This window comes from Sceloporus occidentalis, unplaced genomic scaffold (genome assembly GCF_023333645.1).
Source record: "Sceloporus occidentalis isolate IW3139 unplaced genomic scaffold, rSceOcc1.0.p SCAF_69, whole genome shotgun sequence".
Taxonomy (NCBI): domain Eukaryota; kingdom Metazoa; phylum Chordata; class Lepidosauria; order Squamata; family Phrynosomatidae; genus Sceloporus; species Sceloporus occidentalis.
Genome location: NW_028317049.1, coordinates 3323155 through 3343196, shown reverse-complemented (window position 1 = coordinate 3343196; position 20042 = coordinate 3323155). Strand labels below are relative to the sequence as shown.

Genomic DNA, 20042 nt, shown 5'->3' with positions numbered 1-20042 from the left:
CTTTCCCCTCCACAGTATCCTTTCTTTTCCTCCCTCAATATTCTGTCTATCTTCCCATAATAGTCTATCTTTCCCCTCCACAGTATTCTTTCTTTTCCTCCCTCAATATTCTGTCTATCTTCCCATAATAGTCTCTCTTTCCCCTCCACAGTATCCTTTCTTTTCCTCCCTCAATATTCTGTCTATCTTCCCATAATAGTCTCTCTTTCCCCTCCACAGTATTCTTTCTTTTCCTCCCTCAATATTCTGTCTATCTTCCCATAATAGTCTATCTTTCCCCTCCACAGTATCCTTTCTTTTCCTCCCTCAATATTCTGTCTATCTTCCCATAATAGTCTCTCTTTCCCCTCCACAGTATTCTTTCTTTTCCTCCCTCAATATTCTGTCTATCTTCCCATAATAGTCTATCTTTCCCCTCCACAGTATCCTTTCTTTTCCTCCCTCAATATTCTGTCTATCTTCCCATAATAGTCTATCTTTCCCCTCCACAGTATTCTTTCTTTTCCTCCCTCAATATTCTGTCCATCTTCCCATAATAGTCTCTCTTTCCCCTCCACAGTATCCTTTCTTTTCCTCCCTCAATATTCTGTCTATCTTCCCATAATAGTCTATCTTTCCCCTCCACAGTATTCTTTCTTTTCCTCCCTCAATATTCTGTCCATCTTCCCATAATAGTCTCTCTTTCCCCTCCACAGTATTCTTTCTTTTCCTCCCTCAATATTCTGTCTATCTTCCCATAATAGTCTCTCTTTCCCCTCCACAGTATTCTTTCTTTTCCTCCCATAACATTCTGTCTATCTTCCCATAATAGTCTCTCTTTCCCCTCCACAGTATTCTTTCTTTTCCTCCCTCAATATTCTGTCTATCTTCCCATAATAGTCTCTCTTTCCCCTCCACTGTATTCTTTCTTTTCCTCCCTCAATATTCTGTCTATCTTCCCATAATAGTCTATCTTTCCCCTCCACAGTATTCTTTCTTTTCCTCCCTCAATATTCTGTCTATCTTCCCATAATAGTCTCTCTTTCCCCTCCACAGTATTCTTTCTTTTCCTCCCTCAATATTCTGTCTATCTTCCCATAATAGTCTATCTTTCCCCTCCACAGTATTCTTTCTTTTCCTCCCTCAATATTCTGTCTATCTCCCCATAGTAGTCTATCTTTTCCTCCCATAATAGTCTGTATTTCCCTCCTATAATATTCTCTTCCCCCCAAAAATATTCTGCCTTTCTCCTCTTATAATATTCTCTTTTCGTCCCGTAATATTCTATCCTTTCTTCCTAATTGTCTCTCTTTTCACAGCAATCCTTCTTTTCCTCCCATGATATTTTATCTTTTCTTCTGACGACATTGTTTCCGCACAATAATCTATCTTTTCCTCTCATAATCTTCTATCTTCCCCCCACAATATTCCTCCTTTTCCTCCCATTATATTTCCTCCCATAATCTTCTATCTTTTCTTCCCACAATAGTGTATCCTTTCCTACTGTATTCCTCCCGTAATATTTGAACTATCTTTATAATACATAATCGACGTTTCGGCTCTGCTATTATTTTCCTTTCTTCTCTCTTGCCTTTCCAGAATCCCTTCTTTCTCCATTCTGTCATACACACACACACACTTTTATCATCCTTCTTGCCTTCCCTTATTCCAGAATCCCCTCTTTCTCCATTCAGTCTTTTTCGTTGGCACTCTTATCACCCTTCGTTTTTCGCTTTCATTATATTTCAATTCAAATTGGGGAGTTCCCTCTTCTTCTCTGTCTTCTCCTTTTTCTTTTCATATGTTTTTGCGTACATACACGCAGATCTTTCACATTTCTTAGGAACAAAACTTTTTCCCCTCATCCCTGAACACCTCCTTCCCTTTTTATTTAGCGCTGTTTTCACAATTTAGACTGTTTCTTTGCTTCCTGAAGCCTGTTTGTGCTTCCCTCAAGAAAGATTACCCCTGCTTTCATGCATTTTAGTGTTTTCCCATTTGTAAAACTTCCTCCCTCGTCTGTTTTCACATTCCCCACCTCCTTCTGTTTGTGTTTTTTCTTCATCTTCCCCAGTTTTCAGCCTTAAATAAACTCCTTTATCTTCTGTGGCTTCTCTTATCTGTTCACTCTTTGCTTGATCACACTGTTAACGCTTTCCCCTTATATCATTTAGTTGTCATTTGTTTCAGTCGCTGTTGCTTTTCTCCATGATCTTTTTCCTGCTGCCTCCGTTCTGCTTTTCTCCCCACCGTTGGGTTTTTTAAAATCTTCATTCGATTAACCGATTGCTTCTCGTCCTCGTTCCTTTTTCGTACTTCATTCTTCTATTCACGCTGCTTGGTTATCTTACTCCTTTCCGCTTCCAGTTATTTTCTTCCCTCAACGTTCATTCCCTGCCCTTCGGTTTTGTTTTATGTCTGCTCTTCTAAAAACCCTCGCAACCTCTTCCTCCTTGTCCTCAGTAACTTCTGTTGCCTGACTTCTCGCTTCCCACACTTGTGCTTGGTCCTCTCTTTTGAGTTTGTTCCTGCTTCCTGTCGATCGAGTCTTTCCTTGCATCCTCCTTTCCGTTCTTTTTGGACACTTCGTTTCCCGCTGACTTATAATTCTTCAGTTTAATTAGTCCCTTTTTGCGGGGAACCTCTTACATCCATCCCGGTTTTAATATTAAAGGTGAATGGATGTATACACAGGACAGAGTGGGGAAGAATCATAGAAGCCCTTAAAGGGATCTTCTTACACGTTTCAGAGAGATAAATGAAAAGGATGTGGGAATGGAAGGGGCGGACTTGCCAGTGCTCCTAACATTTTTTAGGGGGGTGAATTCGCATCCCTTTTCTGGGGGGGAGGGGGATTGACTCAAATTCAAGACTGGCACAGAAGGGGCAGAAGGATGGCGTTCTAGTACCAACCGCACCGGCCATCTTGGGGGGAAAGGGGGTTTATCGCATGCTCACGCACACACACGCGCACACACACACACAGAGGAACCTCCATTTTTAACGACTTAATGAAGACGTAAAGGCCTGTTGAGCTCCATGCTTGTGACGGTGCGCAACTTGCTTGCGAAAGTGTAGCAAAATCCCATTTTATTTTTTTATTTTATTTTTCGTGTGGCCAAATGACAGCTTGACCCAGTTGTTCTCCAACCAGAGGGCATCACCTTGAATGTCTCTTTGTAGTGCCACAGCCGGCGCAAAAATGATGGCGGCTTACAATGGCGGGACATCGGCGGCGGCGGCGGGTCACCACCACCACCACCATCACCACCTCGCTCACCTCCCTCCACCTCATCTCCACCACCACCACCATCCCCAGCACCACTTGCACCCGGGCTCTGCGGCCGCAGTGCATCCTGTGCAGCAACACGCTTCTGCGGCGGCTGCAGCCGCTGCAGCCGCGGCCGCAGCCATGTTAAACCCAGGGCAGCAGCAACCATATTTCCCATCGCCGGCGCCGGGTCAAGCCCCTGGACCTGCTGCGGCCGCTCCAGCTCAGGTACAAGCTGCAGCAGCTGCTGCAGTGAAAGCGCACCACCATCAGCACACGCATCACCCACAGCAGCAACTGGATATTGAGCCAGACAGGCCTATTGGATACGGAGCCTTTGGTGTTGTCTGGTGAGTACAGGGAAGGAGTTCCTCTGGTGGCTTCCAAGCCACGTTGCTCTCATACTGCCATTTGGATCTGCATGCTACCTAGCAGGTTACCAACTAGCAGGTTACGTCTTCCAAGGTCTATTGTATGGTTCTGCAGCAGGCGATGTGTCAGAAGTGGCTTGTGCTAGGAATATGGTCTGACCTGGCAGGGCGAAGTTCAGCTAATAAGTAAGGAGACCAAAAATTACTCGGTACATTTTCTTTCACGTAAAGGATGTGAATCTGTAGGCCACTCACCACATTTTGTTTTGCGAATGATGGAAGAGCAAAGAGATTTTGTGAAAGGGAAGCTTAGCAGTGCGTTCCTTTGACAGACCAGGGTCCAAAACATGGTCTACGTCTGCAACGAAATTCCTTCTTTTTTAAGGCGTAGAAATGAAAACCTGATGATAATGCGGCAAAAGAAGTGCCACTAAGAAACCGAAACAGAACAGAGGTGAGATAAAGGCCTGTTACAGACTGCCAAGATAAAGCTGCTTGGGGTCTCTTTGGAGGTATGCTGCTTAAATGATGCATGCATCCTAAGAATTCAGAAGCTGCACCAAAGCTGCCCTCCAGCGCTTAGGAATGGAGTGTGGCTTTGGCGCGAGCATCCTAAGAATCCAGAAGCTGCACCAAAGCTGCCCTCCAGTGCTTAGGAATGGAGTGTGGCTTTGGCGCGAGCATCCTAAGAATCCAGAAGCTGCACCAAAGCTGCCCTCCAGCGCTTAGGAATGGAGTGTGGCTTTGGCGCGAGCATCCTAAGAATCCAGAAGCTGCACCAAAGCTGCACTCCAGTGCTTAGGAATGGAGTGTGGCTTTGGCGCGACTTCCGGACTCTTAGGACCCATGCATCATTTAAATAGCATACCTCCAAAGAGACCCCAAGCAGCTTTATTCTGGCAGTCTGTAACAGGCCAATGAGTTTCCAATAAAGCATTTAAAAAAGAACGAATTTCATTGTAGACTTAGAACAAGCCTAATAAACCTGGTTGTTTTTTTCGTTTGACGTTATGTCCAGTTCCTTAGATGTCTTCCAAGCTGACTTTTCCAACTTGAAGGGGCGAAACTTTGCAAAAGTAGGTATTCTTGGTGCTTTTAGGTCTTGGAAGGTTGTGCCGTATCTATTCTTGTGCCGTTTGAAGCTGGCACACCCAAACTTTCTCCAGAGTTAGAAACTTAAGAGGGCAGTTCCTTGCACTGACTCATGTGGGATTTCTTCCAAGGTAAGTGTGTAAAGGATTGTTGGCTGAGCAAGTCGGATTATGTCTGGTGTCATTCCTTTGAGACAAATGCAGTGTGCTTATATTTTTCTAAGGCTTTCTGCTGCTATTGCTATGACTTTTGTTCTTTCATGTCTTTAGAGGTCAGCGGTCTGGTTCTGCATCACAGTTCTTTGGGCAATAATAGAATTGTATCTTCATTGCAAATGGAAAGACAGTGGAAACAACACTGAATTTAAGAACCGGCTGGGATTAGGAGCAATTGCTGTCGGACTGGTCTTGGCAGGTGTCTAGCCTCTGCGTTTCCCCCTGCAATAGCACATCATGTATTTCCTTGGCGTCTTTGCACCTCTCCCAAATGAATTTTTCCATCTTCTTTGGTGTGGGATGTTCCTGTCAAAGCGATACAGCTCCTTTTGTAACAGTCGCCTGCTTTCCCTGGTTTCGGCTTTGCTTGCTTCAGCTGTCGTGCTGTAGTTTCTCAACTAAAACCACTTCATGTACTAATGCTGCACTTCGCCATACTAATACATGTTGTAGTCTGGAGCTTTAGTACACAGTGGTTTAGGCACGTTTGGTTGACGTTGGTCGCTGAAAGTATCGTCTAGTTGTATTAAGCTGTAATGTAAAACATTACTCAACCTCAGAGGAGTCAGCATCTAACGTGAAGGCTTTGTTTTGCAATTTGTGAAGGCTTCAAAGTCAGTGATCGTCAAGCGTATCTCCTGCATTGCTTGTTCGACTTACAGGACAGCATTGATAATTGAGATTTACACCTGTTTAGCCTCCTCCAAGACTAGTGTTTTGTACAGGTTGTTTAATGAATGCTGTGTATGAGAACATTTAAGAGACTTAGGTCAAGATCAAGTGATGCACTTTCTCTGGATTGCTGGAACTCCTTCCCAAGAACCGTAACAACATGCTCCAGAAAGCTAGCAAATTGCTAGAATAGGGTTTTGTCACTGCAGAGGGCTGCAGCAAGAGAGGAAAAAGAAAGTTTTGATTCTGCTTCCTTTGGATTTTAGACTACAGCCATCCCTCCACATTTGCGACATTGACTTTTGCGGATTTGATTATTTGAGGATTTGATATGTTTTCTCTAGGAACCTCTTGGTCCTCCAGCGCAACTCCGCCAGAAGTTGACCATAGCGTTGTGCTGGAGAACCTAGAAGTTCCTAGAGACAACACTTCTCTAAGCATTTGTAGGTCCTCCAGCATGAGTTTATGGTCAACCTCTGGCAGATGTTGACCGTAGAGTTGCGCTGGAGGACCTAGATATTCCTAGAGGTGTTCTCTAAGGTAAAAAGGATAATGGTTTCTTATTTGCCAGTTTTCCACATTCACCTGGGTCTTTCACCCCTAACCCCAGAGAATGTGGAGGGACCACTGTACATCAATGGCTCTAGGTCCTAGTATGTGGCTTTTAGAGCTAGGGTTTTTGGGGAGTCTTCTATCAGTTAGAAAAGATTCTGCTGTTGTCTGCCTTCAAGGCGTTTCCTGAGGTGAACCTGTCGCAGGCAAAGTTTGTTCCGAGGTGATTTGCCATGGCCTTCCCTTGAGGCTGAGAGCATGCGACTTGCCTAAGGCTGGCCAAGTGGGAAATCAAACCCTGGTTTGCAGAGGCGTAACACTCAAACCACTGGCTTTCAGGAAAGACCCTACAGTATTTAAATAGTATGTCTGTGGCTTCTCAACCTTTGGTCCCCCAGATTTTGTAGACTTCAACTCCCAGAATTCATAAACCTGGCTGGGATCTCTAGGAGTCAAAGCCCCAAGACATCTGGAGGACCAAAACTTGGTGTGGATGAATTGGGCTAGATGCAAATGCTAAGATAACTGCCAGGGAATGTATTCTTGATGGCAGCAGAAGAAAGTACAGTGCGCCCGCACCATACGCGGCCTCGAGCATATGCGCTCAAGCCACGGGGCGCGCACGGGGCAGAAGGGGCGGCGCATCCCATTCAATTGAATGGGCGCGCGCACCCGTTGCGCCCTGCGCGCTCCGCGCCACCTCGCACAAGCCCCATTGTTTCCAATGGGGCTCGAGCATAGGCGGAATTTGCCTTACGCGGCGGGATCCGGAACGGATCCCCCGCGTAAGGCGAGGACGGACTGTAATGTACTTTCCTGAAGTAACAAGTTGATAGATAGGTACAGCGGTATATATTCATGGATGGGCAACTTCTGGCTCTCCAGATGTTACAATCTAACTTTGATCCATGATAGTCAAGCCAGATGTTAGACGGGAGCCATTATAGCCAGTGGTGAGGAGTCATAGAAATTGCAATGTAACATATATAGGTCTTTAAATTGCCGACCCTTGATATGCAACATGCTGAGGAACATCCATGTTCAAAGATCATGTAGCACCTTAGAGACTAACTGAAAGAAAGGGGTTGGCAGCATGCGCTTTTGTAGACTTCACTCTATTTCCTCAGATGGATTTAGACTGAAGTCTAGGAAAGCTCATGCTGCCAACTGCTTTCTTTCAATGAGTCTCAAAGATGCTACAAGATTTCCCTACATGCTGATTCTACAGACTAACACGGCTATATCTTTGAATGCTTGTTCGAAAGTACTTTATTTTTAATAAGACATTTGCGCACGTGGGATCTCAGTATCTGCACAGAGCCACAAAAAGCTAGCTAAGGCCCTATACAGACAGCCAAAATAAAGCTGCTTTGAGTCACTTTGGAGGTATGGTGTTTCAATGATGCATGCTTCCTAAGAGTCTGGAAGCTGTACCGAAGCTGCACTCCGGTCCTTAGGACTGGAACATGGCTTTGGTCCGGCTTCTGGACTCTTAGGATGCATGTATCATTTAAACAGCATACCTCCAAAGTGACTCGAAGCAGCTTTATTTTGGCTGTCTGTAACAGGCCTAAGTCCTCTCTCTTCATTGAAATTTGGCGTTGCTGGAAAAATGAACGTAAACGTGGTGGAAAAATTGCCTGGGTGCCTATTATTCTGTATTGAGATTTACCAGGGCTAGCTTACTTTTATGGATGCCAAAATTCAAATGGAAATGTGACTAGGACGTCTTATTGATGTGTATATAAAGCTATCAAACTTCCATGGTTTTGATGCTGGGTATTTTTCCAGTATGGGTTGGCTGTGTAGAATACTAATAAAAACATGTTACTTGGAGGGAGGTTAGCCATTCTGTAGAAGGTGTATTTATAGCCCAATTTGTGGAGGATTGGACTATCCATGGCTACTAGCTGTGATGTCTATATATCACCCCCAGTATGCTTCTGAATGTCAGTTTGGGAGGAGCAAATGCTGAAGGCTGCTGTTCTGCTCATCTTCTCCTTGTAGGCTTCCTGTAGGCAACCAACCGCTCTGTACTTTGGGAACAAAACACTGGGCTAAATAGCTCTTAAGTACGATCCAGTGGGCTCTTTTTGGGAGCGTGGAGGTCTTAAAACTAACATTGGCCTGTTACAGACTGCCAAAATAAAGCTGCTTGGGGTCTCTTTGGAGGTATGCTATTTAAATGATGCATGCATCCTAGGAATCCGGAAGCTGCACCAAAAGCTGCACTCCAGTGCTTAGGAATGGAGTGTGGCTTTGGTGCAACCTCCGGACTCTTAGGACGCATGCATCATTTAAATAGCATACCTCCAAAGAGACCCGAAGCAGCTTTATTTTGGCAGGCCATTGTAAGTTGATATTTAGAAATGCACTAGTTATGTTAGCTGAAATAGAGTGGTGTCAGTTAATCCAGACACTTGGTTAGATTCATGCTTTTTATTACTCTGAATCTACTTTGATAGAATCACAGAGATGGAAGAGACCACAAGGGCATCCAGTCCAGCCCCATTCTGCCATGCAGGAACTCTCAATCAGAGTATTGCCGACAGATAGCCATCCAGCCTCTGCTTGAAGACCTCCAAAGAAGGAGACTCCACCACTCTCTGAGGAAGTTTGCTCCACTGTCGAACAGCCCTTACTGTCAAAGGTTCCTCCTAATGTTGAGGTGGAATCTCTTTTCCTGTAACTTGCATCCAATGTTCCAAGTCCTGTTCTCTGGAGAAGCAGAAAACAAGCTTGCTCCCTCCTCAATATGACATCCTTTCAAATATTTAAACAGGGCTATCATATCACCTCTTAACCTTCTCTTCTCCAGGCTAAACATACCCAACTCTCTATGTCTCTTCTCATAAGGTATGGTTTCCTCCTCTAGACACATTCCAGCTTCTCAACATCCTTCTTGAACTGTGCAGCCCAGAACTGGACACAATATTGTTCCAAGTGAGGCCTAACCAAAGCCGAATAGAGTGGCACTATGGCCTGTTCCAGACTGCCAAAATAAAGCTGTTTCGGGTCTCTTTGGAGATATGCTATTTAAATGATGCATGCATCCTAAGAATCCGGAAGCTGCACCAAAGCTGCACTCCAGTGCTTAGGAATGGAGTGTGGCTTTGGCGCGACCTCCGGACTCTTAGGACCCATGCGTCATTTAAATAGCATACCTCCAAAGAGACCCCAAGCAGCTTTATTTGGGCAGTCTGTAACAGGCCAATGTCTTCCCTTGATCTAGACACTATACTTCTGCTTTGATGGCTCAGAACTCACACCCAGCAATGTGAATCATGTTCTGTTTTGCTTTTCCATTTTGCTACCTACTGGGGGGGGGGAGGTAATTTTGGGGGTAGGTAAAAGAAGCCTTGAGAACACTTTGCTCCTTATTCAATTTTCTCTCTCTAGAATAGGAAGAAGCGACGTGGCGATATTTCCTTTGAAAGCTGTGAGGGATTTTAAGGGAATCGGATCCACTCTCTAGGCTCCCCAGCTAGGAATGTGCTCTGGGTGCTTCTATTATAGCTGTCTGGATTGCGGATGAATGTTTTGCTTTTGATGGAGGCTGTTTCTCCACTTCACTGATGTAGTTCATCAGTCATAAGCTGTTAAAGCATGATGTCTTGGCAGACTTTCATACACAGTCTGCTGCTGCTGGTTGATTGTTCATGTGCCCCAGTGAGTTCTCTTGCTCTTTCTAGTTGGCTTTGCTGGATAAGTTGGATGTCAGGGTAAATATTTCCTCCTGGTTCAGGATAAGCTAGGAACAAGCATAGTTTTTGATTTCTAAAAGCCTGGCGAAAAGTCGAGGATTTTCTTAGTACAGTATAACAAGCATTGATTTGACAAACATCTTCAACCATTTGTCTGTTTCTTTAACTGGCACCGGCCCCATCCAGACAGGCCAAAATAAAGCTGCTTTGGGTCACTTTGGAGGTATGCTGTTTAAATGATGCATGCGCCCTAAGAGTCCAGAAGCCACGCCAAAGCCATAATCCAGTCCTAAGGACTGGAGCGCAGCTTTGGAGCAGCTTCCGGACTCTTAGGACGCATGCATCATTTAAACAGCACACCTCCAAAGTGACCTAAAGCGACTTTATTTTGGGGCCCATGATTCCTAAATTTGAGTTAGTTGGGTAAAACCAAGGAGAGAGCCCAAAGTGTTTATCATTCACAATGTTGTGGATAGTTTCACAAAGTGCCATGAATGATCATGCTATCTGATATTAACTTTTGGATTGTCAAGAGCTGAAAAACACACTTCTCCCAATTTAGAGGAGTGTCCCTGAAGTTTTGGGGGAAAAGAAATATCGACGGGTTACACACTGCCGAAAAGCGGCGGCCTGTACCTGCCCCTTTCTCCGGTGTATCGGGGCCTCAGTGGGCACAGTGGCAGCCGCTGAGGCCCTGATCCGCCGCTTTCCGGGCTGTGGGGAAGCGGCAAAAGGCCCCTTCCCCACAGCCTGGAAAGGGGTGTCCTTGGGGCCTCAAGCTTCAAGGACACCCCGCGGCAGCGGGGAGGAGGAGAAAGGGGCCGCTTTCTCCCCTGCATCGCTGGCACAGCCATCTGAAGGCTGCGCCCAGAGGCGCAATGTCGTCACGTCCGCGCCGCCTCGTTTGGAGGCAGCACGTTCGTGACGCCATCATGGCGGCCCCCGTGTAGATGGGGTGACGCCATCTTGTATGTCCTCAGGACGTATTAGGCTTGGGGGCGTCAAGAAGTGACGCCCCTTTTTAAAACTAGGACGTCCTGAGGACCTCCCTTATGGCCGTTTGTAACACGACATCATCTGTGTGCACTTTTCTCTGGGACTATTTAACTAAATGCTGGCCTGTTCCAGACTGCCAAAATAAAGCTGCTTCGGGTCTCTTTGGAGGTATGCTATTTAAATGATGCATGGGTCCTAAGAGTCCGGAGGTCGCGCCAAAGCTGCTTCGGGTCTCTTTGGAGGTATGCTATTTAAATGATGCATGGGCCCTAAGAGTCCGGAGGTCGCACAAAAGCCACACTTCATTCCTAAGCACTGGAGGGCAGCTTTGGTGCAGCTTCCGGATTCTTAGGATGCATGCATCATTTAAATAGCATACCTCCAAAGAGACCCCAAGCAGCTTTATTTTGGCAGTCTGGAACAGGCCACTATCTTCTGAATTGATGGAGAACCAGCATTTTTAAGTCCGCTGCATGGATGAAGGTAGAAAACAGTTTGTAAGTAATGAACTAGACAATATTCCATGGGGAGTTATCAATGTCGCATTGGTGAAAAGATAGCTGTTCTGCAGAGACGCTTGCTACTTAAAAATACCCCAAAGGGATGATATAGCTCTTTTCCAAAACTTCCGGTTTGAATTTGAGTTTAATTATTTTCCTTCCTTTCCTTCATTCATTTTTATACGGTTGGCCCTCCACGTTTGCTTTTGGTTTTGATCAATACTGTATATACTCATGTATAAGTCTAAAAATTTTAGTCAAACAATTGATCCCAAAAAGTGGAGTTGGCTTCTCCGCAGGTCAATGTTAGTGCTGTACTTTAACTCTTACTTTAAAAAAGGAACCATGCCCTGGTGAAAGGCAAAGTATAATCTGCCTTGGAAGCACTGACCCTCCTATGTTCGCTCATCCATCCAACTTTTAGGGTGAGTACAAACAGTTATGCCTTCTGGAATTTTATAGGGTCTTTGGCATTGTTTTCCTTTGGTTCATCCTTTAAATCAGTGGTTCTCTCAGATGTTTTTGACTTCAGTTCCCAGAAGTCCCAGTCAGTATGCTCATTGTTCAGGAATTCTGGGAGTTGAAGTCTCAAAAATCTAGAGGACCAAAGGTTGAAAACCATTGCCTTAGATCCTTTGCTACATGCCCCTAAGTTTTACCCTCGTCTTATCCATGGGTCATATCAAAATCCATAATTTTGGCCCCAAAACCTGCCCTTGACTTATACATGAGGTCTACTTATAGACGAGTATATACGGTATGTTATCTCTAAGACTCTCAAGGTATTCCAGCGCAACTCTGCCGCAAGTTGACCATAGAGTTGTGGTGGAGTACCTAGACGTTCATAGAGAAAATGCTTCTCTAGGCATTTGTCGGTCCTCCAGCATGATTCTGTGATCAACATCTGGCAGATGTTGACCACAGAGTTGCACTGGAAAACCTGCAGATTCCTAGAGAGGGAATCAGAGACTCATGAGAGAATCATAGAGTTGGAAGAGACCAACTCCATTCTGCCATGCAGGAAACCACAATCAAAGCATCCCCGACAGATGGCCATCCAGCCTCTGCTTAAACACCTTTAAGGAAGGAGACTCCACTGCACTCCAAGGAAGGAGTCTGTTCGACTGTTGAACAGCCCTTACTGTCAGGACGTTCATCCTAATGTTGAGCTGGAATCTCTTTTCCTGGAGCTTGCATCCGTTGTTCTGGGTCCTAGTCTCTGGAGCAGCAGAAAACAAGTTTGCTTCCTCCTCAATATGACATCCCTTCAAGTATTTAAACAGGGCCATCCTATCACCTCTTAACTTTCTCTTCTCCAGGCTAAATATACTCAGGCCTGTTACAGACTGCCAAAATAAAGCTGCTTGGGGTCTCTTTGGAGGTATGCTATTTAAATGATGCATGGGTCCTAAGAGTCCAGAGGTCGCGCCAAAGCCACACTCCATTCCTAAGCGCTGGAGAGCAGCTTTGGTGCAGCTTCTGGATTCTTAGGATGCTCGCGCCAAAGCCACACTCCATTCCTAAGCGCTGGAGTGCAGCTTTGGTGCAGCTTCTGGATTCTTAGGATGCTTGCGCCAAAGCCACACTCCATTCCTAAGCGCTGGAGTGCAGCTTTGGTGCAGCTTCTGGATTCTTAGGATGCTCGCGCCAAAGCCACACTCCATTCCTAAGCGCTGGAGAGCAGCTTTGGTGCAGCTTCTGGATTCTTAGGACGCTCGCGCCAAAGCCACACTCCATTCCTAAGCGCTGGAGTGCAGCTTTGGTGCAGCTTCTGGATTCTTAGGATGCTCGCGCCAAAGCCACACTCCATTCCTAAGCGCTGGAGTGAAGCTTTGGTGCAGCTTCTGGATTCTTAGGGTGCTCGCGCCAAAGCCACACTCCATTCCTAAGCGCTGGAGAGCAGCTTTGGTGCAGCTTCTGGATTCTTAGGATGCTCGCGCCAAAGCCACACTCCATTCCTAAGCGCTGGAGGGCAGCTTTGGTGCAGCTTCTGGATTCTTAGGATGCTCGCGCCAAAGCCACACTCCATTCCTAAGCACTGGAGTGCAGCTTTGGTGCAGCTTCTGGATTCTTAGGATGCTCGCGCCAAAGCCACACTCCATTCCTAAGCGCTGGAGGGCAGCTTTGGTGCAGCTTCTGGATTCTTAGGATGCTCGCGCCAAAGCCACACTCCATTCCTAAGCGCTGGAGGGCAGCTTTGGTGCAGCTTCTGGATTCTTAGGATGCTCGCGCCAAAGCCACACTCCATTCCTAAGCGCTGGAGTGCAGCTTTGGTGCAGCTTCCGGATTCTTAGGGTGCATGCATCATTTAAATAGCATATCTTCAAAGAGACCCGAAGCAGCTTTATTTTGGCAGTCTGTAACAGGCCATTGTTTGTCCATCTAGTCTTGTATGGTCTATTGTGGTCAAAAGTGGTTTGCCAGCATATTAGGAAGACAAGGTTCTTTCCTATTGCCTTTCTCTGACCCTTTTAACTGAAGATGCTAGGGACTGAACCAGAGACCTCTTATATATACAAGGCATATGTTATCGCACTGAGCTATAGGTTTTGGTTGCAAGAAATTGTTTGTGCCAGGATGGATAATCATGGACAAATGTGATGAAGCCTTCATCAGTTGATATGCCAATAACCTTTGAAAGGTAGTTATTGAAAAATAGTTTCACAGGTAGAATTAATTTCATTTAAGGATATAATTCCTGCTTTCTGACAGGTAACACAGGAGCCTTATCTGTGTCAGTTTAGTGACCATTAATAATTGGTTTGGAAAGGTTTGCGCTATTTGATTTATAGCCAGTTTTAAAATGTCAGGCAACATTAACAGTAAAATGGGCAATACTGGAATCTAGCAACTGTGCCTTTCTTCGTCTTTTGTTGCTCTTGTTATACTTCTGCACTTTGCTTTTCATTGCTGTATAGCTTTTACTTCTACGATCTGTTGGTGGGACACATGCAATAAATGACTATTCTGCTGGTGGTTGCTTGCTCTGTCACACATTTTGAAGGGAGAAAATGGTCCTGTATATTCTCCTGTTTCCAGTTTGGTTAGGGCCACTTCCCTGGGGCTGCGGAGAGGGAATGCGTGGCCATTATTGTCACGCAAAGCGTGTCATTCCAGCACACACGATTTCTGATATCCGTTTGTCATATTTTTCGGTAAGATTAAAAAAACAACACTGGATTAAATGCTTTTGCGTATTTACATATCTTCCCCTTCTCTTTTTAGAAAAAACTGCAATTTTACTAACGAAGATTTACCAACCAACAAGAATTTAAGAGCGGTGGTTTAAAAATGTTCGAATTGACATCATAGAATCATAGAATCATAGAATCTTAGAGTTGGAAGAGACCACTAGGGCCATCCAGTCCAACCCCATTCTGCCATGCAGGAAATCCAAATCCAAGCATCCCTGACAGATGGCCATCCAGCCTCTGTTTAAAGACCTCCAACGAAGGAGACTCTATCACCCTCCGAGGAAGGAGTGCATTCCACTGTCGAACAGCCCTTACTGTCAGGAAGTTCCTCCTAATGTTCAGGTGGAATCTCTTTTCCTGTAGCTTGCATCCATTGTTCCGGGTCCTGCTCTCTGGAGCAGCAGAAAACAAGCTTGCTCCCTCCTCAATATGACATCCTTTCAAGTATTTAAACAGGGCTATCATATCACCTCTTAACCTTCTTTTCTCCAGGCTAAACATCCCCAGCTCCCTAAGTCGTTCCTCATAGGGCATGGTTTCCAGTCCTTTCACCATTTTAGTCGCCCTCCTTTGGACACGCTCCAGTTTCTCAATGTCCTTTTTGAATTGTGGTGCCCAGAACTGGACACAATATTCCAGGTGGGGCCTGACCAGAGCAGAATACAGTGGCACTATTACTTCTCTTGATCTAGACACTATACTTTTATTGATGCAGCCTAAAATTGCATTGGCCTTTTTAGCTGCCGTATCACACTGTTCACTCATGTTCAACTTGTGGTCTACTTGGACTCCTAGATCCCTTTCACACGTAGTTTCATTCAGCCAGGTGTCACCCATCCTATATCTGTGCATTTTATTTTTCCGCCCTAAAACCTGTGGTTGTGGGAAACCTGTCGAACCTGTGGTTGTGGGAAGAACTGTTTAGCTCACCTCTTGAAGTTGACTAACAAAGGTTCGGGTATAAATACACCCAGCCCTCCTTATACACTGATTTATTTAAATCCATGGATTCATCCAAGCCTCTATGGCTTGAAAATATTCATAAAACATATAAATTCCAAATAGCAAACCTTGATTTTCCATTTTATATAAGGGATACACCATTTTGCTCTGCCATTGCATTTAATGAGAGTTGAGCATCCACGGATTTTGTTATCAAAAACCAAACCCCAACAGGTAACGTGGACCCACTGTATATATATATATTTATACATTTGTAAAATGGTTACACATTCTAACACAACACAACCATAATCTACATATAAATAAATCTATCACTAACAGTATAAATTACACCCCGTTCAAAAAATATGTAATTATTTAATATTCATTTTTTGTGTAGTGTGTGATTTTTTACTTTTAGTGATAGGTTTGCAGTATTTAAATGAAGACCATGGTTGTGGTGTTTTAGATTGTGTAACAGTATTACAAGTGTGTGTGTGTAAACTATTCAAAGAGATAGCTGTGTTAGTCTGCACCTTTGAGACTAATGGAAAGAAAGGAGTTGGCAGCAGGAGCTTTCCTAGACTTCAGTCTACTTCCTTAGATGCATATATAGGGTCAAGTATGTGGAGAGATCTTGTAGCACCTTTGAGACTCACTGAAAGAAAGAAGTTGGCAGCAGGAGCTTTCCTAGACTTCAGTCTACTTCCTTAGATGCATATATAGGGTCAAGTATGTGGAGAGATCTTGTAGCACCTTTGAGACTCACGGAAAGAAAGAAGTTGGCAGCAGGAGCTTTCCTAGACTTCAGTCTACTTCCTTAGATGCATATATAGGGTCAAGTATGTGGAGAGATCTTGGAGCACCTTTGAGACTCACTGAAAGAAAGAAGTTGGCAGCAGGAGCTTTCCTAGACTTCACTCTACATCCTTAGATGCATATATAGGGTCAAGTATGTGGAGAGATCTTGGAGCACCTTTGAGACTCACTGAAAGAAAGAAGTTGGCAGTGTGAGCTTTCCTAGACTTCAGTCTACTTCCTTAGATGCATATATAGGGTCAAGTATGTGGAGAGATCTTGGAGCACCTTTGAGACTCACTGAAAGAAAGAAGTTGGCAGCATGAGCTTTCCTAGACTTCAGTCTACTTCCTTAGATGCATATATAGGGTCAAGTATGTGGAGAGATCTTGGAGCACCTTTGAGACTCACTGAAAGAAAGAAGTTGGCAGCATGAGCTTTCTTAGACTTCAGTCTACTTCCGTAGATGCATATATAGGGTCAAGTATGTGGAGAGATCTTGGAGCACATTTGAGACTCACTGAAAGAAAGAAGTTGGCAGCATGAGCTTTCCTAGACTTCAGTCTACTTCCTTAGATGCATATATAGGGTCAAGTATGTGGAGAGATCTTGGAGCACCTTTGAGACTAACTGAAAGAAAGAAGTTGGCAGCATCAGCTTTCCTAGACTTCAGTCTACCACCTCAGATGCATTTCATAAAGCCTCCACCGAATGCATCTGAGGAAGTAGACTGAAGTCTACGAAAGCTCATGCTGCCAACTTCTTTCTTTCAGTTAGTCTAAAGGGGCTACAAGACCTCTCTATATAAACTATCGTTAGTCAACGTCTTGGTCTATATTAGGTTACACCTCCCACTTTCCACAAAACAGCGATACCTTTTTTGGGCCAACCACAATGCACAATATACATGTTGCAAGCTTTCGAAGCTCCACTGCTTCTTCATCAGGCAAAGGTGTTACGAACCATGCAGGAGAAAGTTAGTCATAGTCCTGCATCTTGTCAAGCTGTTGTGGTTGTTGCCCTCAGTTGAGATGATATGGAAAGGTATGTTCATGCAGGTAGGCCCCTTCTTCTGGCCATGTGGTTAGTGGAAGCTAGTGGGATTTAAAGTTTATTTCCTGGACGTTTAAGAATCTCTCGGTACTCACATTTTGGATGTTATTGTATAGTCAGCCTTCCTTATCCATGGATTTATTTTATCCACGGATTCAGGCATCCATGGCTTGAAAATATTCCAAAAAAAGTATAAATTCGATATAGCAAATCTTGATTTTGCCATTTTATATAAGGGACACCATTTTGTCATACTATTATATTTAAGGGGACTTGAGCATCCATGGATTTTGTTATCCATGGAGGGTCCTGGAACCAAACCCCAGCGGATACCAAGGACCCACTGTACTTTGCTATGTGGCCAACATGTCTACCCTTAGATATGCCTCCCTTTTTTCTGCTTCAGCTGGCATCTTGACCTAAAGATGGTCTCCCTGTCTGAGGGAGTGCTTTGAGGGAGAGCTTGGCCTTCTTCCCCATCTTGTTGAAGAGACAGTGCTACAGATGTGTTGCCCTTTAGTGTGGTCCTTCAGCATGGACATCGCATGTATGGTATTGGAAACTATTGTTTTTCTATAGGATGATATAACCTATGTGTAGAAACCAACCTGCTCTGAAACTGAAAACAATTTCTGCTCTTTTAGTTTCCATGCAAGTGCACACTGCATTCTGTCCCAGTGCGGAGCATTGTTGAGAACGTCCCAGAGAGACCTAGCAATAGCAATCGCATAGACATTTCTATACTGCTTCATAGTGAACTCACCACTCCCTGAGTGGTTTACAACATGTAAGCCAAATGCCCGCAACAAGCTGAGGACTCAGACTCATTTAACCGACCTACAAAAGGATGGAAGGCTGAGTTGAACTTTGAGCCCCCCAGGATCGAACTCACAACCTTGTGGCATTTTTGGAGTGGCAATGTGCTTCTTTAGCGCTGAACATACTCAGTGAAGAGCTGGCTTGTTGATCTTGTTTCTTTGGCTCATTTAGTCAAGAGCCCAGGCACATATTTTTGGGGATACTCTTGCAAATCGCTTGGACTGGATTGTCGAAGAGATACAAACAAACATTGCCTCACGGGCTGGGAACTATAATTCTGCTATTTGCTCATTGAAGTAATGTTCATTGTAGCTGGGAAATCCCAGAGGTAGTATAATGTATGGAAATGCAACAGATCCTTGAATGGTTGGGAAGCTTGTTTATATAAAGCAGCGATCCCCAAACTGTGCCCTTTAAGAGATTTTGGACTTCAGCTCCCAGAAGCCAAAAGTCTGGGATTCTGGGAGAAGAAATCCAAAAGCCCTTAAAGAGCACAATTTGGAGACCGCTGATATAAAGGTTCAGCAGTAACCTTCCCAGATGCGTAGTTTCCCCCCCCGGTACTTAACATTAATGGTGAGATGTAAGATTTCTGGATTTCTGAAGGCATGGGAATAATATATATCAAATATATCAATTCCAGTTGATTCTGTTGCCTTTCCTTACTACATAAGAGCAGTTTATGATCACCGTATGCCATTTTATTTTAGGTACCGGACCGTCTTTTCTATTAACATTGGTGTGTTTTGGGATTATTTGCTGATTCAGTGAAACGAAGGTGACTAAGATTAGAGCCAAATTCCTGGCTTTTCTAGTTTGTGATACGTCTGCCCTGTTTCACTGCAAGAAGATTGAAAAGGGGATTTTGAGCAAACTCCCAATTAAGTTTATTGGCCTGTCATTGCTAAGGAGAGAATTATTTTATATGGTCATCTGTGTTCTGTGTCAGCAGGAAAAATAAAATCTGTGCCATGGAAATCTATACTATTTGGCTCCCGTGACTCAAGTGAAATGCTTATTTTGGCCTGTTCCAGACTGCCAAAATAAAGCTGCTTGGGGTCTCTTTGGAGGTATGCTGTTTAAATGATGCATGGGTCCTAAGAGTCCGGAGGTCGCGCCAAAGCCACACTCCATTCCTAAGCACTGGAGTGCAGCTTTGGTGCAGCTTCTGGATTCTTAGGACGCTCGCGCCAAAGCCACACTCCATTCCTAAGCGCTGGAGTGCAGCTTTGGTGCAGCTTCTGGATTCTTAGGATGCTCGCGCCAAAGCCACACTCCATTCCTAAGCACTTGAGTGAAGCTTTGGTGCAGCTTCTGGATTCTTAGGACGCTCGCGCCAAAGCCACACTCCATTCCTAAGCACTGGAGTGCAGCTTTGGTGCAGCTTCTGGATTCTTAGGACGCTCGCGCCAAAGCCACACTCCATTCCTAAGCACTGGAGTGCAGCTTTGGTGCAGCTTCTGGATTCTTAGGACGCTCGCGCCAAAGCCACACTCCATTCCTAAGCGCTGGAGGGCAGCTTTGGTGCAGCTTCCGGATTCTTAGGGTGCATGCATCATTTAAACAGCATACCTCCAAAGAGACCCCAAGCAGCTTTATTTTGGCAGTCTGTAACAGGCCTTTGTATTGCTCTGCTTCTGTAAGTCATGAGGGCAGGCGAGAACATATAAATTATACTGACTGATGCCCTATCTGTAACCATTTGAAGTCCTCCTACGCCCCTCTTCTCTGTTTGAATGCACAAGGCTAGAATATGCTTAAAATAGGAAAAGAAAGTTCAGTGCTAATGGCAGCTGTATAACATGCGTAATGCAACTTATGTGGATAGGGCTCGTAATGTGGGTCTCTCTAGGTCAGTGGTTCCCAAACTTTGGTCTCTCAGGC

General features: G+C 44.7%; 1 protein-coding gene across 2 annotated transcripts in view; it reads left to right on the top strand.

The window, feature by feature from the left end:
* Positions 1-540: 540 nt before the first annotated feature.
* The window catches only part of NLK (nemo like kinase), a 142154-nt gene continuing 122652 nt past the window's right edge, over positions 541-20042 (top strand). The window contains exon 1 of one of the 2 annotated variants that reach the window (XM_089494045.1): positions 541-3600. In XM_089494045.1, coding sequence (XP_089350171.1) covers positions 3149-3600 — 452 coding nt within the window. In that variant the 5' untranslated portion in view covers positions 541-3148. The remainder of the gene's footprint in view (positions 3601-20042) is intronic. The other variant, XM_089494044.1, reaches the window with a different exon arrangement.